At 44.0% G+C, this 23,908-nt stretch overlaps 1 protein-coding gene across 4 annotated transcripts in view; it reads left to right on the forward strand.

Annotated features, from left to right (window-relative positions):
* Positions 1 to 3,713: 3,713 nt before the first annotated feature.
* The window catches only part of ago3a (argonaute RISC catalytic component 3a), a 48,936-nt gene continuing 28,741 nt past the window's right edge, over positions 3,714 to 23,908 (forward strand). For 2 of the 4 annotated variants that reach the window (XM_074652566.1, XM_074652570.1), the window contains exons 1-5: positions 4,347 to 4,511; positions 19,642 to 19,813; positions 20,018 to 20,138; positions 21,074 to 21,282; positions 22,849 to 22,985. In XM_074652566.1, coding sequence (XP_074508667.1) covers positions 4,493 to 4,511; positions 19,642 to 19,813; positions 20,018 to 20,138; positions 21,074 to 21,282; positions 22,849 to 22,985 — 658 coding nt within the window. In that variant the 5' untranslated portion in view covers positions 4,347 to 4,492. The other 2 variants (XM_074652569.1, XM_074652568.1) reach the window with 2 other exon arrangements.

The raw sequence follows: 23,908 nt of genomic DNA on the forward strand, positions 1-23,908 counted from the left end.
TGTCATTTGTTTTAAACTGCCTTGAGGAGTCTGAGGTATGGTACATTAGCACTTAGCGTTATTATGTAGGTGCCACCAGTCCTGCACATAAGAGTTTGTTAGTACATGTAGACAGAACATACAGTACAGAAAGAGCAGGCGTAGCATATCGTAGACACAGGAGAGAAGTCCTGCCACGCTCTCTGTGCTGGTCGGTCAGTCCCTTAGAGATTTAGCCTGTAGAGGCGAGCTTAGCTTAACAATAGAGGGATCATTTGCATAGAGTGTATCAAATATACTTGCACCCCATGCACCTAAACCAGCATTATTAACCAGCCAAAAGTGATGCCAACCAATGGAGAAGGGGCACTTAAACAGGAAGATAATCTTTCGTTTATGTATGCGTTGCTCTTTTAGTATTTACGAGGCACTTTTTTTTATTATTTACTTGTTGATTTATTTTACTTCAGAATGGTGAGAGTTTGTCCTGAGGCTTGACATGGACTAGTTTGAGGTTTTCACACTCACTCACCTGCATAGCTTTCAGAACAAATAGGTAACTAAGGCAATAGGCAAGGTCAACACTCCTCTGTAGATTTGAATGCAGGCAAATACAAAGTCTGTGATCACTTAAGTGCTGCAAAAGCTGAACTCGCATTCAGCAACTGACCTTGCTCCGATCATTCTGCACATTCCGACATGTATCGGTGGAGATGACACCACAACGGTGCACTCTAAACTTCCACGCGGCGCGCACTTCTTCGCGTACCTACACACACTTATCCCCATTTTTACACAAAGCTCTTCCCTCTGCAGGCATTTACAACTCATAGCCTGAACAGCAGAAGCACACACCAATCTGCCCTCTCCGTCTCTTTCTTAGCATGTAGAGACCGACCTCTTCAAATGCACTTGTCCCCCTTATTTCCCTTTCAAGCCAAACTATCATTCTCTCCATCATCACCTTCTATCCTTGCTGTCTCTATTCTCACTTCTGCAGCATCCCCTGCCCCCCAATCCCCTAGCTCGTGTTAGCCAATCCCCATTGGTGCTCTGTGTGCATGGGCTGCACAGATAGGGGATTGCTACATTGGACAGGGTGGGCCACAATTACTACTACTTATTAATATGCCCTGCCTTTACATCTAGTCACTTTCTGGATTTATGAAAAAAAAAAAAAAAATGCATGTAATTATTTTTTATGACTGGATATTCTGAGCCACCTTATTTTGGTTTCCTTAGAGGTAGGAGCCTCGCGCTCGCCACTGCCCGTCAGTCGTTTTGCCTCGATTGTGTAATGGTTATAAAAACTGCTTTTTCTTTTGTCATTATTATTATTATTATTATTATTATGAATATTGTGACTAGTGTCAGAGTGCATCCTCAAGAGGGCACTGTGGAGACAAGTCTCAAAATTCCACCTCAGTTGCCCTTTAAGCGCCTCAAATGTTGTCTGATGGTCAGAGCCCCTTCTGCGCTGAAAGGGATCAAAAGATGAGTTTTGATTTTTTTTAAATCATGTTTATCAACTTAACATAATCAAAATGCCTTTGTACACCCGTTTTACTGATCCTTTCATTGTGTCCGAGGTGATTTGTACATATAAATATATGATATTAACCTGTTATGTATTTTGGCTCACCAGTTGCCAGGCCTTTCACAGTCGGGGCCAGTGTTTTAAAAAAAAAAAACAGAAAAGAAAAATCAGTCTGGGGGGCATTTCCCAGTACCACTGAAACCAGATGCAGTTCTTCACTCACCGAAGCCACAAAGCACCTTGCAAAGAGGGGGAGACGAAACGTCAGTCACCCTGGAAATGCATCATGTGGACAGCGGAGAGTCCACTCCTCCTCCCCACACAGCCTCACTGTCTGACTAAGCAATATTGAAGCCACTGATCAAGAACAGTCCTTGTCATAGCACTTCCCAATAGATTTGAATGAAAGGACATGGAAGCATATTATTTTGGCTCTGTGTGTGATAGTATGGGAACTCTGTTGGGGCGGGTTATTTTTTAAAGAAAATAAAATTGTTTTTTATTAATCCTGTTGTTGTTGTTTTTTTACTTATAACTTTTTACTATATTGTTTAATCTACACTCAAAAACGAATGATCTATGGAGGACTGAAGACTACTTTTATTAGTGTCCCTGGTTCAAAGTGCGAGGAAACGTATTGTTTTTGTAAAGATTATTATTTTTCTGCTGCGGATTCGCATTTTTGAAAGACTTAGGACGCACGGAAACTCACGGAAATTGTAAATTCGCATCAGAACTGGCAAAAATTGCAACGTTCTGTAGTGATTGGGCTCGGGCGTTGCCAGCGGGCTCCATAGCGCCCCCTAATGCAGGCAGGTTTGAGAAAAAGTTTCTTCCATCTTCACGAAATTTGAGTAGGTCATTGCTCACATCTGCAAGAGCGTATTAAATATTTTTGAGATTTTTTTCGGCCAACAGGAAGTCAACCATCTTGGATTTCGTGCGTTAATTTAAAATTTACGAACACATATTTGAGGACTTTAGGACGCACAAAAACTATTCTATTTCTGTGCAGATAATTTATTTTCAATAAATACATACAATGTATGGTCGGGGTCCGTCCGTTCTTGCAATTTCTTTTCCGGAGCAGAACTCAGAAACTATTTAAAGGTCCCACATCGTGCTCATTTTCAGGTTCATACTTGTATTTTGTGTTTCTACTAGAACATGTTTACATGCTGTAAAGTTAAAAAAAAAACTTTATTTCCCTCATTCTGTCTGCTTGAATATACCTGTATTTACCCTCCTGTCTGAAACGCTCCGTTTTAGCGCATTTTGAAATTGCGACGAAATTGCAACAGAATTGCGTTGCTAGGCAACAGCTTGGGTCCATGTGTACTTCCTGTCAGTTGATGACATTCACATACACTGCAACCAGGAATAAACTTACATTTAGAATGTTTACGTTTAAATCTGTGTAAAGGGTCTAAATATTGTATATTCGTCACATCACAAATGGACAGAAATCCTGACAGCTTGTTTCAAATGCAGAGTTTCTGAATACGTGTGTATTTCTCTGTGGATTGAGTGTTTCGATACTTTCACAGTATTTATAAAGGACTTAATCCTGCTTTATAATAAAAAACATGAAAATCTCACTTTTTTATAATATGGGACCTTTAACTTAGGAACTTCAAATTTGGTATGCTGGTTGACAATGTGGTCTAGTTGTGCCTTTTGGGGGTTAGAAGCCGAGGCTGCCCTGGACTTGAGGAAGGTGAGCTAATAACAAGCTACATTGTGCTCAATAGACTAATTCCATTAGTTCCAAAAGGGCAAAACCTTTGGCTCTACTTTAGTATTATAGTACAGTAAAGGGTTACCGTTATGTATTGATAGTATATATATATAATATAGTATTGATAGTATTGATGTATTGATGGTATTGATGGTATATATATATAATATAGTATTGATAGTATTGATGTATTGATAGTATTGATGTATTGATGTATTGATGTATTGATGTATTGATAGTATTGATGTATTGATGTATTGATGGTACAGTAAAGGGTTACCGTTATGTGTTATAGTATATATATATAATATAGTATTGATGTATTGATGTATTGATGTATTGATGTATTGATGTATTGATGTATTGATGTATTGATAGTATTGATGTATTGATGGTACAGTAAAGGGTTACCGTTATGTGGAGGAGGAGTTGATGGTTGTGACGTCACGGTGACGCAGAGCCCTCCTCTTCCGGGCGGTGTCAGAGTCAGAGAGGAGATTTCACCATATTTAGCTGAAGCTCCGCAGAGAGACTTCATCTGTCAGCCGGACACTCTGTTACACTCTGACACGGAGGACACACTGACGAGGCGGTGGACAGCACCGGGAGACAGACTACAGGAGAAGAGGAGGAGGTGGATGACATCCTGACAGCTCCTCAGCCGGCTACAGGAGCTAACGGGCTAACTAGCAGCTTTCTACTGAACAGAGTCTCCTTCAGACACCGGGACAGTCAAGTCCTGTTGGACACGTTGACCTGGTAACCGGTGGTGAGGAGGGGGGACACCGAAGACCCCCAGGACCGGAGAGACAACCTACTGAAGGGGCCCTGTTGACAGGTCAGCAGGGAGAGGACAGCTAGCAGAGACCAACAGGACACTCAGAGGAGGTCCACTGCCCGGAGGAGACACCGGGTTGACCGGAGGAGGAGACACCGGGTTGACCGGAGGAGACACCGGGTTGACCGGAGGAGGAGACACCGGGTTGACCGGAGGAGACACCGGGTTGACCGGAGGAGGCACCGGGTTGACCGGAGGAGACACCGGGTTGACCGGAGGAGGAGACACCGGGTTGACCGGAGGAGGAGACACCGGGTTGACCGGAGGAGGAGACACCGGGTTGACCGGAGGAGGAGACACCGGGTTGACCGGAGGAGGAGACACCGGGTTGACCGGAGGGAGAGTCCCAGAGGTTTGACTACAGTGATCCGGGACAGTCATCCGGACAGAGACCTCATGAATGGAAATCGGAACTACAGGTAAAATATTCTGTTACACCTCTTTACTGTAAGATGTTCACTGTTCAACAGAGTCAGTGGAAGTTACAGTGAGAGATGGAGGAGATGGAGGAGATGAGTGATGGAGGTGATGAGTGATGGAGGTGATGAGTGATGGAGGTGATGGAGGAGATGGAGGAGATGGAGATGATGGAGCTGGTGAGGGTGATGGAGGGATGAGGTGATGGAGGTGATGAAGGTTATGGAGCAGCTGAAAGATGGAGGTGATGGAGGTGATGGAGCTGGTGAGGGTGATGGAGGTGATGGAGGTGATGGAGCTGGTGAGAGATGGAGTTGATGGAGGTGATGGAGCTGGTGAGAGATGGAGGTGATGGAGCTGGTGAGAGATGGAGGTGATGGAGATGATGGAGCTGGTGAGAGATGGAGGTGATGGAGATGATGGAACTGGTGTGAGATGGAGGTGATGGAGGTGATGGAACTTGTGAGAGATGGAGGTGATGGAGCTGGTGAGAGATGGAGGTGATGGAGGTGATGGTGAGAGATGGAGGTGATGGAGGTGATGGAGCTGGTGAGAGATGGAGTTGATGGAGGTGATGGAGCTGGTGAGAGATGGAGGTGATGGAGATGATGGAGCTGGTGAGAGATGGAGGTGATGGAGTTGATAGAACTGGTGAGAGATGGAGGTGATGGAGGTGATGGAGCTGGTGAGAGATGGAGGTGATGGAGCTGGTGAGAGATGGAGGTGATGGAGGTGATGGAACTTGTGAGAGATGGAGGTGATGGAGATGATGGAGGTGATGGAGCAGCTGAGCTTTTGCAGCCCCGAGTGAAGCCTCCAAGGAGGGAGTTTGTCAGCCTCTGTTGTTATTTGGTCTGAACATGAGTCATAATTGAAATAGTGAATAATTCTCCGCCATGCGAGACTCTTTGAAGTCAAATGCAAAATATGTGTCTGTCCCCCCCAAGGGACTGAAGAGTTAGCTCTCTGTCTCACTCACTGTAAAGTCCTCAGCATCATCATCACCATCATCATCAGCCAGGTGTTGGGCTTCATTAAACAGGTGCTGCCTGGTGTTCCCCCGCAGCATCAGGAAGACTCCCACACTATTTCATGGTTTTAGTCATAATGGTGCAAAATGAGATATTGTGTTCAGCTTAAGCTGAGCATGGTTTGTCACCTGAGGAACTCGTGACAGTGGGATAACTCTCTGTCCTCTCAAGGCCCCCCAGCCAGGTGTTGGTCACCCACTGACCCCAGACTCACCTCCACATATTTAGCAGTATTTTTCTCCCACAGCACCGACACAGTCTGAGATTTAACCTGTTTTGACGTCCCTGTACAATATTTAGTAGATGCTGTTTTCTAATTCCTTAAGAGTGAGTAGGTAGGCTGTGTTTTTATTAAAGGTCCCATATTGTAAAAAGTGAGATTTTCATGTCTTTTATATTATAAAGCAGGTTTAAGTGCTTTATAAATACTGTTAAACTATCAAAACGCTCAATACACGGAGAAACACACACACAGCCCGTATTCAGAAATTGTGCGTTTGAAACAAGCCGTTTGGATTTCTGTCCATTTGTGATGTCACAAATATACAATATATAGACCATCACACGGTTTTAAACATAAACATTCTTAATGTGTCCCAGTTTATTTCCTGTTGCAGTGTATGTAAATAACATCGGCTGACAGGAAGTAAACATGGACCCAAGCTGTTGCCTAGCAACGCAATTCCGTTGAAACGCACTAAAACGGAGCGTTTCAGACAGAGTGTGAATACAGGTATATTCAGACAGACAGTATGAGGAAAATAACGTTTTTTTTTAACATGACAGCATGTAAACATGTTCTAGTAGAAACACCATATATAAGTATGAACTTGAAAATGAGCATGATATGGGACCTTTAAGAGCATTGACAGATCCTTGATTGTTTTTGGAACAAATTAGCTATAAGTTTAACCTGCTAAGTTTAGCTTGCATGTTTGTTTTTCCAACTACACACCAGCCTGAGTTTAAAAAACAACACAACCTTGTTACTGGACGTGTTCATCTACAGCAGTGACCTCATGTAACCTCGCAAATTCCTGTCTAGTCCAGGTGATACAAATTGTCAACCCAAGCGATGGCCGGTAAACTGTCTCTCTCTCGGTCACGGTGGCAGTTACACAGTACCAACCGCCTGGCTTTGTCTCAGCTGTAACGGAAGCTTTCCACTTATGTGACCATAAACTGATGCCAGGTACTCTTGATCAGCCGGGGACACATGATACAGCAGTTGGTCCTTAACCCGGCCGCCCCCCTCTCCTCGTCCTCCTCAAGAGGAGATCCCTCTCTGCTGTCCTACTGCCTCGTTAGCGTCTCTGCTCCTCTCTCCGTCGATACACTTCCCAATGTCTGTAGCTGTCTGTAGTATAGGGAACACAAGGTGTTTTCCAAGTAACCAAGCACCTACTGTGTCAAACAGTTATGTGTCAGTGTTAAGTGAGTTAAGTTTATAGTATACTAGTCTGAACTAGATCAAATGTGGTGTGTTCTCACAGGCAACATGACAAGTTTGTGGCCAAAAAGAACGCACCAGATTTGACTTCCAAGTGAGAAAAGGATGTCTTGTTGGCTGACCCCCCCGACACACTGTTGGCTGCGAATGTTCAATAATATTATGTGAGTCGGTTCAACCAAATATTTTTACTACAGACTTCTAGTTTTATGATAATTCTGTGTTTATTTGAGTTGCGTCTTCTTCCACCAAAGTTTCTCAATCAGCATCGATGCCATAAAACGGATCCAGGGACTCGCCATGAGTGTATTGGTGTTTGCTTGCAGCAGTATATACCACAGCAGTCTGAGAGCACATAGAGGATACGGTTAGCCAGTCTTACATTAAATGTATTAGGGAGTGTGGTTGATGCTTTCACTTTGGAAGACATTAGTGCGTTAATACAGCCAGACAGAGGCATGTTTTACTCTATCATTTTGTTGGCTTGTCCATGTAGGTTCCTGCAGGGCGTTGATATTGTGTTGGTTCACAATCACATATCGCTAACCAACCAGAGAATCCGATGCCTGGGTGAATGATTAAAAGGGGGCCCTCCATCAGTCAGTCAGTGGCCCGGGGAGTAGCGTGAGAAAATGCAAATTGATTGCACAGCGCGCTTAGAAACTGACAGTCACTCTTCTGCCCGGTAGTAGTCCGAGCAGCAGCAGCAGCACATGTGGCATTGAAACCGGGGCTCCGGAGAGCTTAGCACTACGGGGATATAATGAGAGCAAGGCTTTCGAGCCTTAATCAAATCCATTTTGATGTGCTAACCCCCGCGGCATGCCCACAAACAGATATACAACTTGATATTGATGTGATATGACATTACGGCCGAGTTGCAACGTCAGAACTGGTCAGAAATTTTAAAATGATGGGCTTCAACATTGTTAACGTCACCGGAGGCCTCGTAGTTAAACATCATGTTAAATGGAGAGAGAGATATTTTCTTGCATATGTGGTGGAATAGGTGTCCATCCATCCATCTGCAACCGCTTATCCCGTTAGGGGTCGCGGGGGGGCTGGAGCCGATCCCAGCCGACATTGGGCGAAGGCAGGGTACACCCTGGACAGGTCGCCAGTCCATCGCAGGGCTGACACATAGACAGACAACCATTCACGCTCGCACTCACACCTACGGGCAATTTAGAGTCCACAATTAACCTAACCTGCATGTCTTTGGACTGTGGTGCACGGTGGTGCAGTGGTTAGCACTGGCGCCTCACAGCTAGAGGGTTGCAGGTTCGAATCCGGCTTGGGACCTTTCTGTGTGGAGTTTGCATGTTCTCCCCGTGTTAGCGTGGGTTTTCTCCGGGTACTCCGGTTTCCTCCCACAGTGGAATAGGTGTATTTCCCAAAAATGTACCCATTCTTTTAATTACATCATTGCCCATATCAAGGTGTTCCTCTCCAGCTGAGCAGTATGGACGCAGCATAACCGTCGGCTGAGGTTCTTCTTATCATAGAAACCCTTTGCGTTGGTGGCAACAACTGTACACATGAACGTGCTACGCATATTGAGAGATGCAGCTTACTGGAAGACAATGAGATGGCAGTACATAGTGGGGGGGGGGGGCTCCCCCAGCCTCCACCTGTCACACTACACTTTGTAAGCAGGTGGGATTTGAGTCGGCTGGAGATGACTCAGCTTGGTATTGGTATGACTTTGCAGTCCATTAATGCAACACTACCAGGGAATGGTATTAGTTTCATTTCGTTGATGTCTTACTCTTCGGCCAGTCTCCCCCCCCCCCAATCCTTTCCCTACTTCTTTCTCACACTCCCGTGTTTCCCGCTCTTTTTTTTGATTCACAGACAGTCGCCACCGCCCCCCCCTCCCCGTCCTTGGTTACGGCCTCTATTTCCCTCTCTGTGCCTCAGTGGGAAACTCTGTCCTCCCTGTCATTCTCCTTGTCGGCTGGTTCTCTGTGGATTTTGTGCAGACAGTGGGGTCGGCTTCGAGGGAGGGCTTGGCACTTGATTTGCAGTCTCTCCCCATAATACTCGCTTCATTCAAGCAGCCCGCTGACAATAGACAAACCCCCCCATCCTCAACCCCCCATCCAACCATAAGGCCAACCATTGGCATATTGTTGTGGGTTTCTATGGAGAATTCAGTTTGCCGTTGCTCTTTAGGCTCATTGTATTAAAGAGAGCTTTACCCCTTGCCTTTATTGTACTGAACAAATAAATAACCTCCAATTAATGCTGTCAGTGATATTCAAAAGGCAAGTAGTTTAATTGTAAATATATTTCTTAATAATTAAGAGTAGCACTGTTTCCAGACTTTCTTTGGCAGGTGAAGTAACCGGTTGCCTTCCTCATTTGTTTTGGTGTTGAGCCAGATGTGCCTACTAGTTGTATTACAACATTACATTACAACATGTGACTTGACAGTATTTACAAAGCTTAAAGAAATCAAGCCACAGTTTTTCTTTTACGTTATGAAATCCAAAATGATGCCAGAAGTTAACCGGGCAGGACGCTGCTGCTCCACGTTGGATCTCCATGTTTTTTTTTCTGCTTACTGACTGATATGTACGTGTTCCTTAAATAAGGAAGAGCATTTAGTATTAAATACCAACCAAGTGCATGCTTCAAATCTGCTGTCTAAAAACATTTTTTAGTCTTAAACGTGTTGGTGTAGTAGACGAAGAGGCAACTCTGGCTGGCAGAGTGTGGGGCTGAGGGCAAACTCCTACAACTCTTACAAGTGGGCTGGGTAGACTTAAGGAAAAGTCAAGGGATGGAGTGAGTGTGTGGGAGGAGGGGGGGATACAGAGGAGGAGGAGGAGGAGGAGGAGGAGGAGGAGGAGGAGGAGGAGGAGGAGGAAGAGGAGGAGGAGGAGGACGACGGCTGGAGGTTGTGATGTGTCATAGAGATTAAAAGCCAGAGCAGCCAGACCACACTTCTTTTCCTCCCCCTCCTCCTGCCTTTCCCCTTCCTGAGATCTGTTTTTTGGGGGAACTGCAAGGGGCTCATTTTGGGGGGGAGGTTATGGACAGGAAGAGAGGCATTTGGAAGGGGAAGTGTGTGTGTTTTGTCGGGGGGCTCACTGGAGGACAGACCGACGTCTGTCTGTTTATCAGCAGCAGAGAAAGATGTCCAATATGTCCTCATTATTCCAAACAGTCTGGAAATGAGGATTGTTGAAATAGATTTCAATAGCAACTACATTTTCTCACATTTAAAGGGACAATCAGTCATTTTCTACCACTTAAATGAAAGGTATTTGTGTTTGATTGAAGAGTTTGACTTCTCAGCTGATTGTAATTATACTCCCGTGTTTAGGAGACAAAGTTTTTAACAGCAACAAAAACCAGAGGGAAACATTTAAGATGCCATCAAATTTGAAGTTAGAGAATAAGTTGCTTCACACAGTCTGAGTTCTGTTTGTCTCTCCTCCAATCAGATCGTAGACCCCTTTGTGTATAATTATAATAAACATTCTGTAAAAACTTTGAAAGATCAGCTGAACGTTCGAAATGAACTATTTTTGGGGACAATTTCTTACATGGAAAATAGTCCCAATGCAAACTGTCTGCAGCCGGGGGGGGAGGACTGTGACGATGCTCATTTTCAGTGGTTATGGCTCGAAAGGATCCGTCTTGAAACTCTCGCGAGAGTTTGTGTTCGTGTGTTTACCTTCTGCAGGCTTTCTGTATCTCCACACTTGTAGGAAGGTTGCATTTGCCGTTCTGTGTGACATGTTTACATGCTAATTTGAATGCAGTGTGTAATTTTTTTTTAATTAAGGTTCTTTTGGCGGTCCCTACGGACAAAAGCGGTAGAGCACCAGAGTCCCGTTATTTTTTACTGCAGCAGGGTCTGACAGTCTGTTCAGTGCCGTCCTTCCGTCCCTCTAGCAGGCTCAGCAATACGGCCCGGGCCTCCAGCAGCGTTGTGTCGGTGTCGGCTCCCAGCGGGGACCGGCGAAGCAGCGAGGCGAAGCTCTGCTCGTGGCCGGAGGAGGAGGAGGAGCCGCTTCTGCCGCATGTTGCGTGACAGTTGCAATAATCTGAGTGTTACCTTGTTTTGGTTCTAATTAATTTATTAGACTGCATGTAAACTGTCAGAGTGACAGCAGACATCCTGCCCAAGTCAACATAAAGCGTCAACAACCCCCTGGCCCCCGTCCACTGTTCCAGTCAGGCCGGCCGAGCAAGACTGAGGACAGAAGGCTCCATTTAACCTGCCTGAGTAGAATCTCCTGGTCAGTTTAACAGAGCTAGTACTTTGTGTGTGTGAATATGCAGTATGTGTGTGTGTAGCCATCCATCCCCTACCTGTGTCAGACCAGCTTCTCACTACAGTTGATTCTTAACCCCACCCAAATCCCCCCGACCCATGTACTCTGCTTCGCTCGCTTCATTCCTACACGCTTTCACTCAGCCTCAGGTTCGTCCTGAGGGGGATTTCAACATTTCTGCATGTTGTTGTGATTGACCAGGTCCTCCTCAGCCTGTCAGTGTGTGTGTGGCTGCCTGCCTGCTGGTGTTTACCTGTGGCAGAGAGTGGCATCGACTCCCATGGGTGCCAGATGAAACACTCGTGAGGTCGATGAGAAGGGGAACAGGAGGGAGGAGTCTGACGGTGTGTGACGTGCATCAATCCTTCCTTCGCCAGCTATCAGTCTTTCTTCGTATGTCTGTGCATGTGCATGTGTATGTGTGTGTGTGTGTGTGTGTATGTGTGTGTGTGTGTGTGCGTGTTTCTAGGTCCTGCCCGCTGTGACTGACGCCATTGTGCCTCGCCACTGAGCACTGGCCCTGTTCCTACGGCTCAGGCCTCTCTGGATTAGAAACACAACAGCTGTATTGTGTGTGTGTGTGTGTTGGTGTGTGGACATGTGCACTCGTTAGCAGCGTGGCCGTTTGTGTACTGGGGTGGGGGAGGGTGTGGCTGAGGGGGTTCGCAGGCCCTGGATTTCAGCCGAGCTCCTCACTATCCAGTTTGTCTGGCTCTGAGCCGACTGTGTACAGTGTGACTGTGTTGTGTTGCAAAGCTGCAGAGTGGAGCGAGTTCACATCGCTGAGATGTTTCTGCAAAATATTCATATGTTAAGAAAGGCATCACACTTATTAGTGTGTTATACAATATCCATTTGATTCACTTATTCCATGTGCACTATTGTAGCACTCACTGAATGGTTTCACTCAGCTTTGTTTACAATTAACTAAATTATGCTCGTCACACATTTTCCATCGATACAAAGAAACCACTAACACCACAACTTATTTAACGTTATTGGCCGTGAATATCAGAGAATACATGTGAATGTTGTTGTGATTTGGTCCTGATTTGACTAATGAAGAATGACAATCTTAAAGAAGAGAACCAGACTTACTTGCAAGTGTTAAATGCGCAATTTTACCAGAGCTGCACTTCAACACATCAATAATACCCCCCCCCCGCTCTTCACACCAATTTGAACAAATTCAGAAACATTCTGATACTAAACATTAATAAGCTGCCGGCCAAAGTTACAACGGCACAGGAAAAGCATTTCTAACCTTGATTAGTATGATGTGTATGTTGGAAGTATGTGGTTTGCTTAAACTATAAAAGGCGCCAGCAACTCTTCAGCTAACCAGTTGACTGTAAAACTGATCCAACAAAATGTCCAAGGATATGTCTCAAAAGTCGGGTTGCAAATAGGGCTGTCAAAGTTAACGCGATAATAACGTGTTATCAGTAGTTTGCTGTGTTAGGATTTGAGCATATTTTTGAAATGAATGCAGTACCTGTGAGGGTTTCTGGACAATATTTGTCATTATTTTGTGTTGTTAATTGATTTCCAAATAATAAATGCATACTTATATTTGCATAAAGCAGCAGATTTGCCCACTCTCAGGTTGATAAGAGTATTAAATACTTGACAAATCTCCCTTTAAGGTACATTTTGAACAGATACAAAATGTGCTATTAATTTGCGATCAACTATGGTCAATCATGCGATTCATCATTATTAAATATTTCAATCGATTGACGGCCCTAGTTGCAAACTTACTGCACAAGCCACACACAAAATCTGCTCAGTGCACAATCGTTTTGGAGCATATTGGGCATGCTGTTGGATAGGGATGTAACGATACATCGATATGGATTGATATATCGATCCAATGATCAACGATCCAGTATGGTTAATGCAAAGTGAAAACATCGATACATATCATCATATTTAAGATATGCCTTTGTTTTGAAAATCCCATGACACGTCAGTGCTCAAACATGAGAGATGTGGATCTTTATAGTGAACAACAGGAGGTCTGTTTTTATTCTTTCTATTAAAAATAATTTAATGTTGCTACAGTTGTAGCGTCGGCCCATTTGACCACGGAGATGAGAGCGACGGCCGGCTTGACCGTAACGTTACCGCAATACGATAACGTTTCCTGTCCGTGACAGAGTTAGCATGCAGCTTTAGCTTTGCTCTGTCTAGCTCTGCTTTTCCTGTCAATGTGTGAAACCCAAAGTGTTTCCATCCTTTACTGGATGTGTAGTGTTTACCACGCTGGATTTAACCTGTGAGGGTGCAGGTCGTATCCACGACGACCCTCCAACGTTTTCTACTTTGTCGTTTCGGCTCGCTGCGGTTTGTTTACAACAATAAAAGCAGTAACTTCCTTCTACCTCCACATAGACTCAAATGAAGCAAATATATCGATTCTGGCATTCAAAAATTGATTTCAAAATAGTGAAAAAAAACGCGATACATATGTGAATTGATGATTTTTTTCCCACCCCTAGAAAGAACATAATATCTATACATGTCTTGAAAGGCTTTTGCATAACTTCATTAAACAGCTTGTACAGTGATAAGCCAGCTCCTGACGTAGGTTATTATAGAATGAATGGTGTGCTGCACAATAAAGGGTGACAAGGACGTTTAAGCTACTCTTTCAGCAGCGTGCAATAGGCCCGAGGCTTGAGAGGCAATTTCCATCCACACACCATGATTTGTTTGCAATTTCACTGAAATACTCTTAATAAAGGAGTTGATTTTATTCATGGTGAAGAAGAAGAGTTTGCCCTCCTTTTGTCATGTCTCACCCTCCGAATGTACAGAGTCAGGAAATGAGAAACAAACTGATAGACAGAGAGAGGATTAAATCTACTCCCCCCTGTTTGTTAAAGCATGTCCTTCCTGTAATTATATGAAAGCTCATGCACACACACACACACACACACACACACACACACACACACACACACGGCATTTTTCTACTCATCAAGGGGAGGTTTCCTTGAACCCTTCCACTCTCTGTGCAGAGTCAATAAACCTTTGATGTGTCTGTGTAGATTTGTTTTCACTATAACACGTCACCCACCAACCAAGACGTCCCCGACTTGTTCTTCATTAGTATTCTGTGTTTAGTCTGGTAGAATATGGATGTTCTTGTAAACTAGTCTTTGTGTCAGGGGTTGTATGGCTTCCCACGCACCAAAATGTCCATTTTGACTGTCAAAGTCTTAGTCATCACGTAACAATAATATTGCATACATGTCTCAAACAGTTTTCAGTAATTACTACACGAGTTGCTATTGAATCTTGTTTTACTCCAATCTGTAGAAGCTTGACACTGAAGTACTCCGCTCCCCCGGTTTAACCTCCCTCGCTCCTCCCGCCGTGGACAAACACATTTGTTACGTCTGTTTGTGGAGGGAACAGAGACGCTCAGTTTCCTAGGAGGGCCGATTAGAGGGAGGTATCTGATGTGCCGAATGATCAGGATCAGATTGGCTATTCAGAAAATGCTGCAGAACATATCTGTGTGAAATGCCCGGTTGATTTTCAATATCAACATGTGACATCGTAATGCCCCATGTTGTGTTCGCAGGTTAGTTTGTGTGATGAGTTTTGGTGTTTTGGAGGTTTGGCCTTGGAGGTTGCGCTGTGTCAGACTCAGGAATTTGTTTGTGTGAATGTGAGAAATTATAGCAATTTGTATTAGAGATGTAAGAAAATATCGATACACACGAGTACCACAATATTATGTTGTGCGATACTGTATCCATTTCCAAAACTCCTCCTTTAAACTCTTAAAAATCCGAGGCCCGTCGTTGGGCCCAACGGATCTTGGGCACATGGAACGTGTGCAGTAGCGTCCGCTCGGTCACATGACTCGGTCACGGGGTCCCAACGTCACGCCGTCGTCACGGCTTGCCCTCCAGCCTCGGTCTGGGTCTCATTCACATGAACGGAGGAAGGGAAATAACTCTGGATTCGGCTATTAGTGCGTTTTACAACTTTAAAAACTTAATTTTTTAAATAAGGGCTATTTAGGTGTTCGTACTGGGGAGTTGATTCACCTAAAAAAAAATTATCCGCTGAGTTACAGACCTCTCTTTCCCGATGTAAGTCTATGGGAAAAAGTCTTTTTGGGCCCAATGGCATCACGTGACGGGACACGGAAGTTGCAGTACCGCCGTTTGGCCGCTACGAAAGTTGGGATCGACGACCGGCGCTCTTGCTGAGGGCTTGGTACCCACGACGAGTCTCCCCTTTACAGACATGCCCACTTTATGATAATCTCATGCAGTTCGGGCAAAAACAACAAATATATACTGCATGCAAAAAACGTTGTTTTGCATATATAAATTTCACATATCGCCTTGCTTTCAGTATCGCAATATATAGAATCATTACCTCTGTATCATGATACGTGTCGCCAAGATACGTGTCTTGATTCTTGCCAATATACAACCCTCATTTGTATCTGCTTTGAAAAACAACAGAGTTTAATATGGGAAATATAAACCCATTCTATCAGTGTGTCTGTGTGCTACAAATGTCTATACATCTGTGTGTGGGTTTCATACTGAATCTAAACCAACTGGCTGTGTGTGCACACAAGTGGGTGGAATACCTAAACTTAAACGTGTGTGGTGTGTTTACTTTGGGTTTTCTTTTTTCTCGCTGTAACACCCCGTCATTGCTACCGTAGTTCATCCACTACTGAATCCAGAAGCATGGACTCAGGGATGCTCCGCTGTGGGTTTCTCCGCCCATGGTGGCTCTGTGACTCACGCTGAACGGAAGCCAGCTCTGAGAGGCAGATGAAAGCTGGAAAACACCAACCCTGCCCACTCTCTAATCCCGCCACTCCCTGCTATCCTCCTCCTACTCGCTGACTTCACCCTCAGTAACAGAGGACCCTCTTGAAGTTTATATCTGGAGGACTGAATTAGGACAGATCACAATCCGTGCTAGACGAGTTTATTTCTGTAGCCTTGATTAAGATTTACCAGAATATCTGTCTTCCTTCTTTTTGTCACTCTGTGTGTGTGAAATTAGGCTTACCTCCGAGGGGCCCCATTGGTATTACCATTACAAAAGTCTGTGTTCACTTAGTTCAGTGTGAGAGGGACAGCCGTGGCAGGAATTCCAGACTTTCCTCTCTTTTTCATCATTTTATCCCAGCAGGCTGCTTCGAAACACGAGGCCTTCACCCTCCATCAACCCCCGTTAGCCTCCGCTCCGCAGCCCGCCGGAGGAGAAACAGAAACAGAGAAAGAGAGCGGGGCAGAGAGTTACACACTTCCAGAGGATGACTGTAAACAAACAGGGTTGCTCATGTTGTCGTCCGCTTCCTCACACAAGGTTTCTGTTCTGTTGTGGGGAGGGTTTAATGAACTTCCCCCTCAGCGGGGCCCTCAGCCCCGACATCACCCACACATGTGAGCCTATGAGTCAAATCGGTGATGAATCACACTCAGCCGTGACTCTCATTTATCAATGACACATTTTGGTAGAAAGTAGAGAAAGCCAGACCTACGGCGTGGAGACGGAACGAGACCGTTGAATAAAACTGGGGGGGAAAAGGCTGTGGTTGTTGGAGGGTGGGGGGAATAAACAAAGTAACACTCCGCAAACGGATGAGTCTCATCTGAGTCTCATCTGAGTTTCTGTGTGAAGTGGGCTATTGCATTACAATAGCAAAACGTACAATAACATCATCCAAAAATTGTATTGGCACATCAGCGAAGCCATTTGTTTTGTTGAGTGTGATGTGGAAGGCAAGCCTCAGCAGACCCAAAAATAGCTCTGACATGAGTGTAGAGTGTGTGAGTTGGAACAGAACTCAGTGTTTCTGGATCAAAGTGACTCACGTCTCGTGCCTAATTTATACTTGTGCGGAAAAGCTTGCGCAGAGCTTTCGCAGGGCCGTAGAGACGTTTTTTTGCAGAGCTCGCGATGAGACTCGCCGCGCACCTTCTAAAAAAATGTGACTACACGCCGGACACCACAGAAGTTTGATTGGACATCAGAGTTGGAAATACCTCCCATAACAACAACAACAACCTCATCCATTCTAGGCACAGCAGCTCCTCCTCATCATCCAACTCTTCCAGAATGTTTCAGCCGTGGAGTTGTGTTGGGCCAAACTTACACTCACCGGCCACTTTATTAGGCACACCTGTTCAATTGCTTGTTAACACAAATATCTAATCAGCCAATCACATGGCAGCAACTCAATGCATTACGTCATCTAGACGTGGTGAAGACGACTTGCTGAAGGTCAAACGGAGCATCAGAATGGGGAAGAAAGGGGATTTAAGTGACTTTGAACGTGGCATGGTTGTTAGTGTCAGACGGGCTGGTCTGAGTGTTTCAAAAACTGCTGATCTACTGGGATTTTCACGCATAACCATCTCTAGGGTTTACAGAGAATGGTCCCAACAAGAGAACATATCCAGTGAGCGGCAGTTGTGTGGACGGAAATGCCTTGTTGATGTCAGAGGAGAATGGGCAGAGTGGTTGGAGATGATAGAAAGGCAACAGTAACTCAAATAACCACTCGTTACAACCAAGGTATGCAGAATACCATCTCTGAACGCACAACACGTCCAACCTTGAAGCAGAAGACCACCCGGTATAAGCAAGGTGTACCTAATAAAGTGGCCGGTGAGTGTATTTCTAGCGCGTAAGAGAGGTGCCCGCGTGCGTTTCAACGTTGATGATGGCTTATAGCTGAAACACGTTAGTTTTCTGCCCCCTAATAGACGAAGAAAGACCTTTTATCTGTGAGTGCTGGTGCTTTGTTTCTTGTGTCCTCGCCACTATTGTGCAGCCGATGCTGTGAGCCATGTTCGCTGCTACTTTCCACTCATCTGAAATGTGAGTCATTTCTACATCTGTCATCTTAGAGGGCCGCTGTTTTTACTGTTTTTACTGCCGCCACCGTGAAATGAAATGGTTTTAGTGGAAATCCGTTTTAAAGTCTGAAATCACATCATTATTAAGCCCTTGTATGTTTTTCAATATTTTTTTTACGGGACAGTGACGATGTTTGTCGTATTATTTTTGGAAGGCAGAACTGCTGCACCGCCTCATTGCAAACATTTATCTTGCATCATAAACGTCTTTTTATTGCCGTCAAAACGGCTTCATTTGCCATCAGTCTACTTTCTGATTCAGAGGCTTCTTTTATGGCGTGTTTTCAGTACATGTGTCGGCCCGTGTGTAATGTCCATGTGCTTTAGAGTCGAGCCATGAAACGCTCACGAACGTGTCGGAGTGTTTACTATCCTCAATGTGTTTTTTCATCATTGTTGTCATTTTGAAATTAGTTTTACTTTTCTCAGTAGGTCTTCAAGTGTGTGTTACATAGAAGTATGACAGAACGGTTGCATTGAGACTTTAATATGTGCGTGTGTGTGTTTGTTGTATAATGTTTGAAGTGTTGAAGTGAGATGTGTTTCCTCTACACAGCTCCTTATCTTGACTTTTGGAACTGTGTGTGTTTTTAACAAACCACTGACAAGGATAGTTGAAAGACACACCGTTTAAATCAGCCAGTATCATTCAATTCTAACTTTTGTTTAACGTCATAGTTTACCTTTTTTGTCTTTAGAGCCCAACAAATAATATCGTTTGATGTTCACATGTTCCTTTTTATACATAAACGAATAACACATGCATATTGTTTTCGCAAAGATACCTCAAATTAGGGTATTCAATTGTTATCACATCAGTAATTAAACTGTAAAATTCACTGGAAATGAAATTATTCATAGTAAACTTGAGTAAAAAGTAAATGTATATTAAATATAAGGGCTGTCAAAGTTAACGCAACTTGTGATTTTTAGGTTGTAACAGGCTCAGGTTTAAAGCTCTAGAAGGAGGCTAAATAACGCTCCAAACTTAAAGGATAAACCAACATGGTCATTTTCAAAGGGGTCCCTTGACCTCTGACCTCCAGATCAGTGAATGTAAATGGGTTCTCTGGGTACCCACGAGTCTCCCCTTTACAGACATGCCCACTTTATGATAATCACATGCAGTTTTGTGCTGTTAATTGAGAGTATTAAAGAGTATTAAACACTTGACAAATCTCCCTTTAAGGTACATTTTGAACAGATATAAAATGTGCGATTAATTATTGAATCGACTGACAGCCCTATTAAATATACAAACTGATAGAGATCATAACGGTATCTGTGATGAGCCAGTATCTGTCGATGTCATCATGGTGTATCAGCTGATCTTTACATACATATATAACACATTACATACATCACACTGTGTTTATCACGTCCTCGCCCCTGAATGACCTGAATCATAGTCAACACTAAGTTTTCTTTCCCCCTCCTTGTTCTCCTCTCAGATGCCGTTGGGGCCCAGTCCCTGTTCGCCATGCCTCGGCGGCCTGGCTTTGGCACCATGGGGAAGCCCATCAAGCTGCTGGCCAACTGCTTCCAGGTGGAGATCCCCAAGATGGATGTCTACCTCTACGAGGTGGACATCAAGCCTGACAAGTGCCCCCGGAGAGTCAACAGGTAGGCTGGGAACCTCTGAGTAGTACCTTTAACTCTTCTCCTACATCTTTCACAGAGACAGTATTTACATTTAGAAACAGGCATTAAACTGACCTTTCATTCGGAGACGATCTCACTAATGATTTGTTTCACAACTGTTGATTTAACCGTGTACTACCTACCTACAGTATAACCCAAACGTCCTCTGTGTGTTTGTTGTTGCAGGGAGGTGGTTGACTCAATGGTGCAGCACTTTAAGGTGACCATCTTTGGGGATCGCAGGCCAGTCTACGATGGAAAGAGGAGCCTGTATACTGCCAACCCACTGCCTGTGGCACCTGCAGGGGTGAGCTGGACAAAAAGACTCAGACACACACATTTCTCTTCAGCACAACCTGAATGTGAACCATGTGTGATACGTAGCGTACATTACAGACACAGGCTGTGTCCGAAATCACCCACTAGTTACTGTGTTTAGTGGACTGTATAGTGAGTTTGCCATGTTGTAATGCTGTCTGAATGTATAGTGAGAATTATTATACCCTATACATGTGGACTATAGTATCCCACAATGCATCGTTTAAAGTAGTTGACAACGTTGGTCACTAACCGATCACTATATACCATCATGCATTGCGCTGAAGGAAAAATGGCAGATGGACGAGAGGAAAAAGAGCACCACAGTTGAGACAAATCCACGAGTTGTGGCGCGAAAATAATCCGTGAGCAGAGCAGCATCACAACACGTACGGCCACAAAGTACTACATTCACAACGGCTGTTAATCCTTAACTTTCACAATAAAAGCCCTAGACATATACGCTGCATCACTGCTTACCAAGGATGAACTTAAATTCACTCAAAGCATTTCGCTAAGAGACAACTCAAGAGTATAGCTTACAGTATGTATTTATCACACACAAAAATACATGTGTTTATTATGGATGGTCGACCAGCAGACGTTGATCTGGTGCGACAGCAATGATGTGATTAACGGCGCCGAGAAAATGACCTGAGTACTGTCTGAACGTGTTTCTTCATTTTGCTGATGAGCTCACTATATAGTCCTCTACATGGAACTCCCTGGATAGTGTGTAGGGAGTTGTGAATGATCCTCAATCTCACACAGCTGGCCATTACCAGAACCAACACATACCTGCAGTATATCTCACATGCCCATGCATACAGACATGCAAACACACAATACAAAATCTTACGTCTAATCTAACTATCACTTTAACCTTCTTTGACCCGTCTCACCATTCCCCCCCCCCCCCATCAGGTGGACCTGGATGTCACTCTACCAGGTGAGGGAGGTAAAGATCGCCCCTTCAAAGTTTCCATCAAGTTTGTGTCTCTGGTCAGCTGGCACATGCTCCACGAGGTGCTGACCGGCCGCAGCATGCCTGAGCCCCTGGAGCTGGACAAGCCCATCAGCACCAACCCCGTGCACGCAGTGGATGTGGTGCTGCGACACCTGCCCTCCATGAAGTGAGCTGCTGCTGATGTTTTTATCTGGCCTGTCTGTTCATAAGGTTTTAGACTTCTTGGTTCACTCTTTTAATGACAGCTGGAGGCCTAAATAGAACATTTATTGTTATTATTATTTGTTCAAATGTACCTTAAAGGGAGATTTGTCAAGTATTTGATACTCTTATCAACATGGGAGTGGGCAAATCTGCTGCTTTATGCAAATGTATGTATATATTTATTATTGTAAATCAATTAACAACACAAAACAATGACAGATATTGATCCAGAAACCCTCACAGGTACTGCATCTAGCATAAAACAATATGCTCAAATCATAACATGGTAAACTGCAGCCCAACAGGCAACAACAGCTGTCAGTGTGTCAGTGTGCTGACTTGACTATGACTTGCCCCAAACTGCATGTGATTATCATAAAGTGGGCATGTCTGTAAAGGGGAGACTCGTGGGTACCCATAGAACCCATTTTCATTCACACATCTGGAGGTCAGAGGTCAAGGGAGCCCTTTGAAAATGGCCATTTTTCCTCTCCAAAATGTAGTGTAAGTTTGGAGCGTTAGTTAGCCTCCTTTGCGAACTAGTATAACGTGGTTGGTACAGATGGATTCCTTCGGTTTTCTACTTTCATGTGATACCAGTATCTTTAAAATTGAGCCCCCTACAACCTCCGAAAGATTGATTGCGTTAAAGACATTAGTGCAATAAAACAAATTTGTTAACATGTTGTTATCGTGTTAACTTTGACCGCCCTAGTTATTAGAGAGTAATGTTAAAGAATGATCTTTAACAGTCAAGGAAACGGCTCATTTATCCTTCCCTAATCTCCCCAACCTTCATTTTCAGTCAGCAAACATAAAGATAGAGAACACATTGTAAAAACATGACCCCTCTGATACTCATAGTAAATACTATATATATTTGTTTTGTCAATATCATCACTCCGATCCCAACGGAAATCAAACCCAGCTTATATGGGCTCCCACGAAGCGCGCCATACTTGACCTCATACCATCTTCCACTCGATATCACTTTCCCAAGCCCCAGCAAGAGCACAGCCCAACACAATATCACCAGTGCCTTAATGAAAATCTCTTTCAAAGCGTTATTAAAAAGCGGTTATATCGACACCTTTCATTTAGCCCTGTTCGCAGCCACCAGGGGCCCGTTATTGCATCGCCATGGCATCCCGACACATTGTCAGTCCAGGATTCACCGAGGAAAAACATAGCCCACGTGCCATTATTAAAGTGTCTCCTGGGCAGAGTAATACGAGGTGGAGAGGTCCAGGCGGTGTCACCACCTCTCATTTCACTGATGTCGTTTGAGGCCGTATTGAAGGGCAGCTGAACGTGACACTGTTTAAACACATATTGGCCTACATTCACAATTCAGGATGTTTGAACTAATCTTACATTTCCTGTGTCCTTTCATCCGCCCTTTCCTACTCGTCCCCGTGTTATCCTCGCTTTCATCTCGCCCCTTTTTTCATGACCTTTGATTGTCTTAACTTCCCCCGTTATCTTTCATTCCTTCAATCTCCTATAATTGTGACTTTTCTCCATCTAGGTACACTCCGGTGGGTCGATCCTTCTTCTCCGCTCCAGAGGGCTATGACCATCCCCTGGGAGGCGGGAGGGAGGTTTGGTTCGGTTTCCATCAATCTGTGCGCCCTGCCATGTGGAAGATGATGCTTAACATTGATGGTGAGAACCAAATTCCTCTTTATTTTGCTTTTGATGGCACCTCAGGGCTTCGATCAGGCCTCACAGCTACAACAATGTAAATAAAAAGGCTGTTTTAAGACACAGTAAGAACTGTGTTTGCTAATACAGCTGTTCATATTTAAAATTTGTACAATATTTTCTTTGTAATTCAATCTTTGTTTAAAAAAAAGACGTCTTCTCTTGTACAGTCACACAGAAATTGTTTTCTCTGCTCCCCTTTCACAGCTGGGGAAATGAGATTTTAATAATTAAGCGGATAGATTAGAGCGACATGGAGCCTCAATGATTCAGGCTATTTTTAGAGATCTGTGCTTGATCGATTTACTTTCAGTGAATGTTATGTTTGAGGAAATTTAATAGCTGTATTTAACATAAATCTAACGCGGCAATGTCACGCTCATTAGAAAGCTATTTCATCGGAGCTGAAGGAGGTCTGCAGGATACTCTCTTCATCATCGGGGAGGCTGGAGTGCTGTGCCGGGAATCATTTTTTAATGTAGCTGCACAGATTTTATGAGCTGGAGAGTGGAACTGATATAGAACCAGATATATCTGCTTCATATTTTGTTTTTTTTTCAAGTCAAACTCAAAACTGCACTTGCTGCTTGCATTAGTTTGTAAAGGCTGTTTAAAGACTTTAGCTGTACACGGTGATGGCTTTGCTCCTTCTCTGACATCGATCACACATTACTGGCTGAGAATTAGTGTTTTCGGTAACAAATCTAAAAGTTCAAGATGTAGTTTGGCAATTTCGCTTTAACTTACTGTATGTATCACGATTTTTAATTTTTTTTTAACGATTTTGAAATAGATTTTTGAATGCCAGAATCGATATATTTGCTTCATCTGAGTCTATGTGGAGGTAGAAGGAAGTTACCGCTTTTATTGTTGTAATCTGAGTA

This window comes from Sebastes fasciatus, chromosome 12 (assembly GCF_043250625.1).
Source record: "Sebastes fasciatus isolate fSebFas1 chromosome 12, fSebFas1.pri, whole genome shotgun sequence".
NCBI lineage: Eukaryota > Metazoa > Chordata > Actinopteri > Perciformes > Sebastidae > Sebastes > Sebastes fasciatus.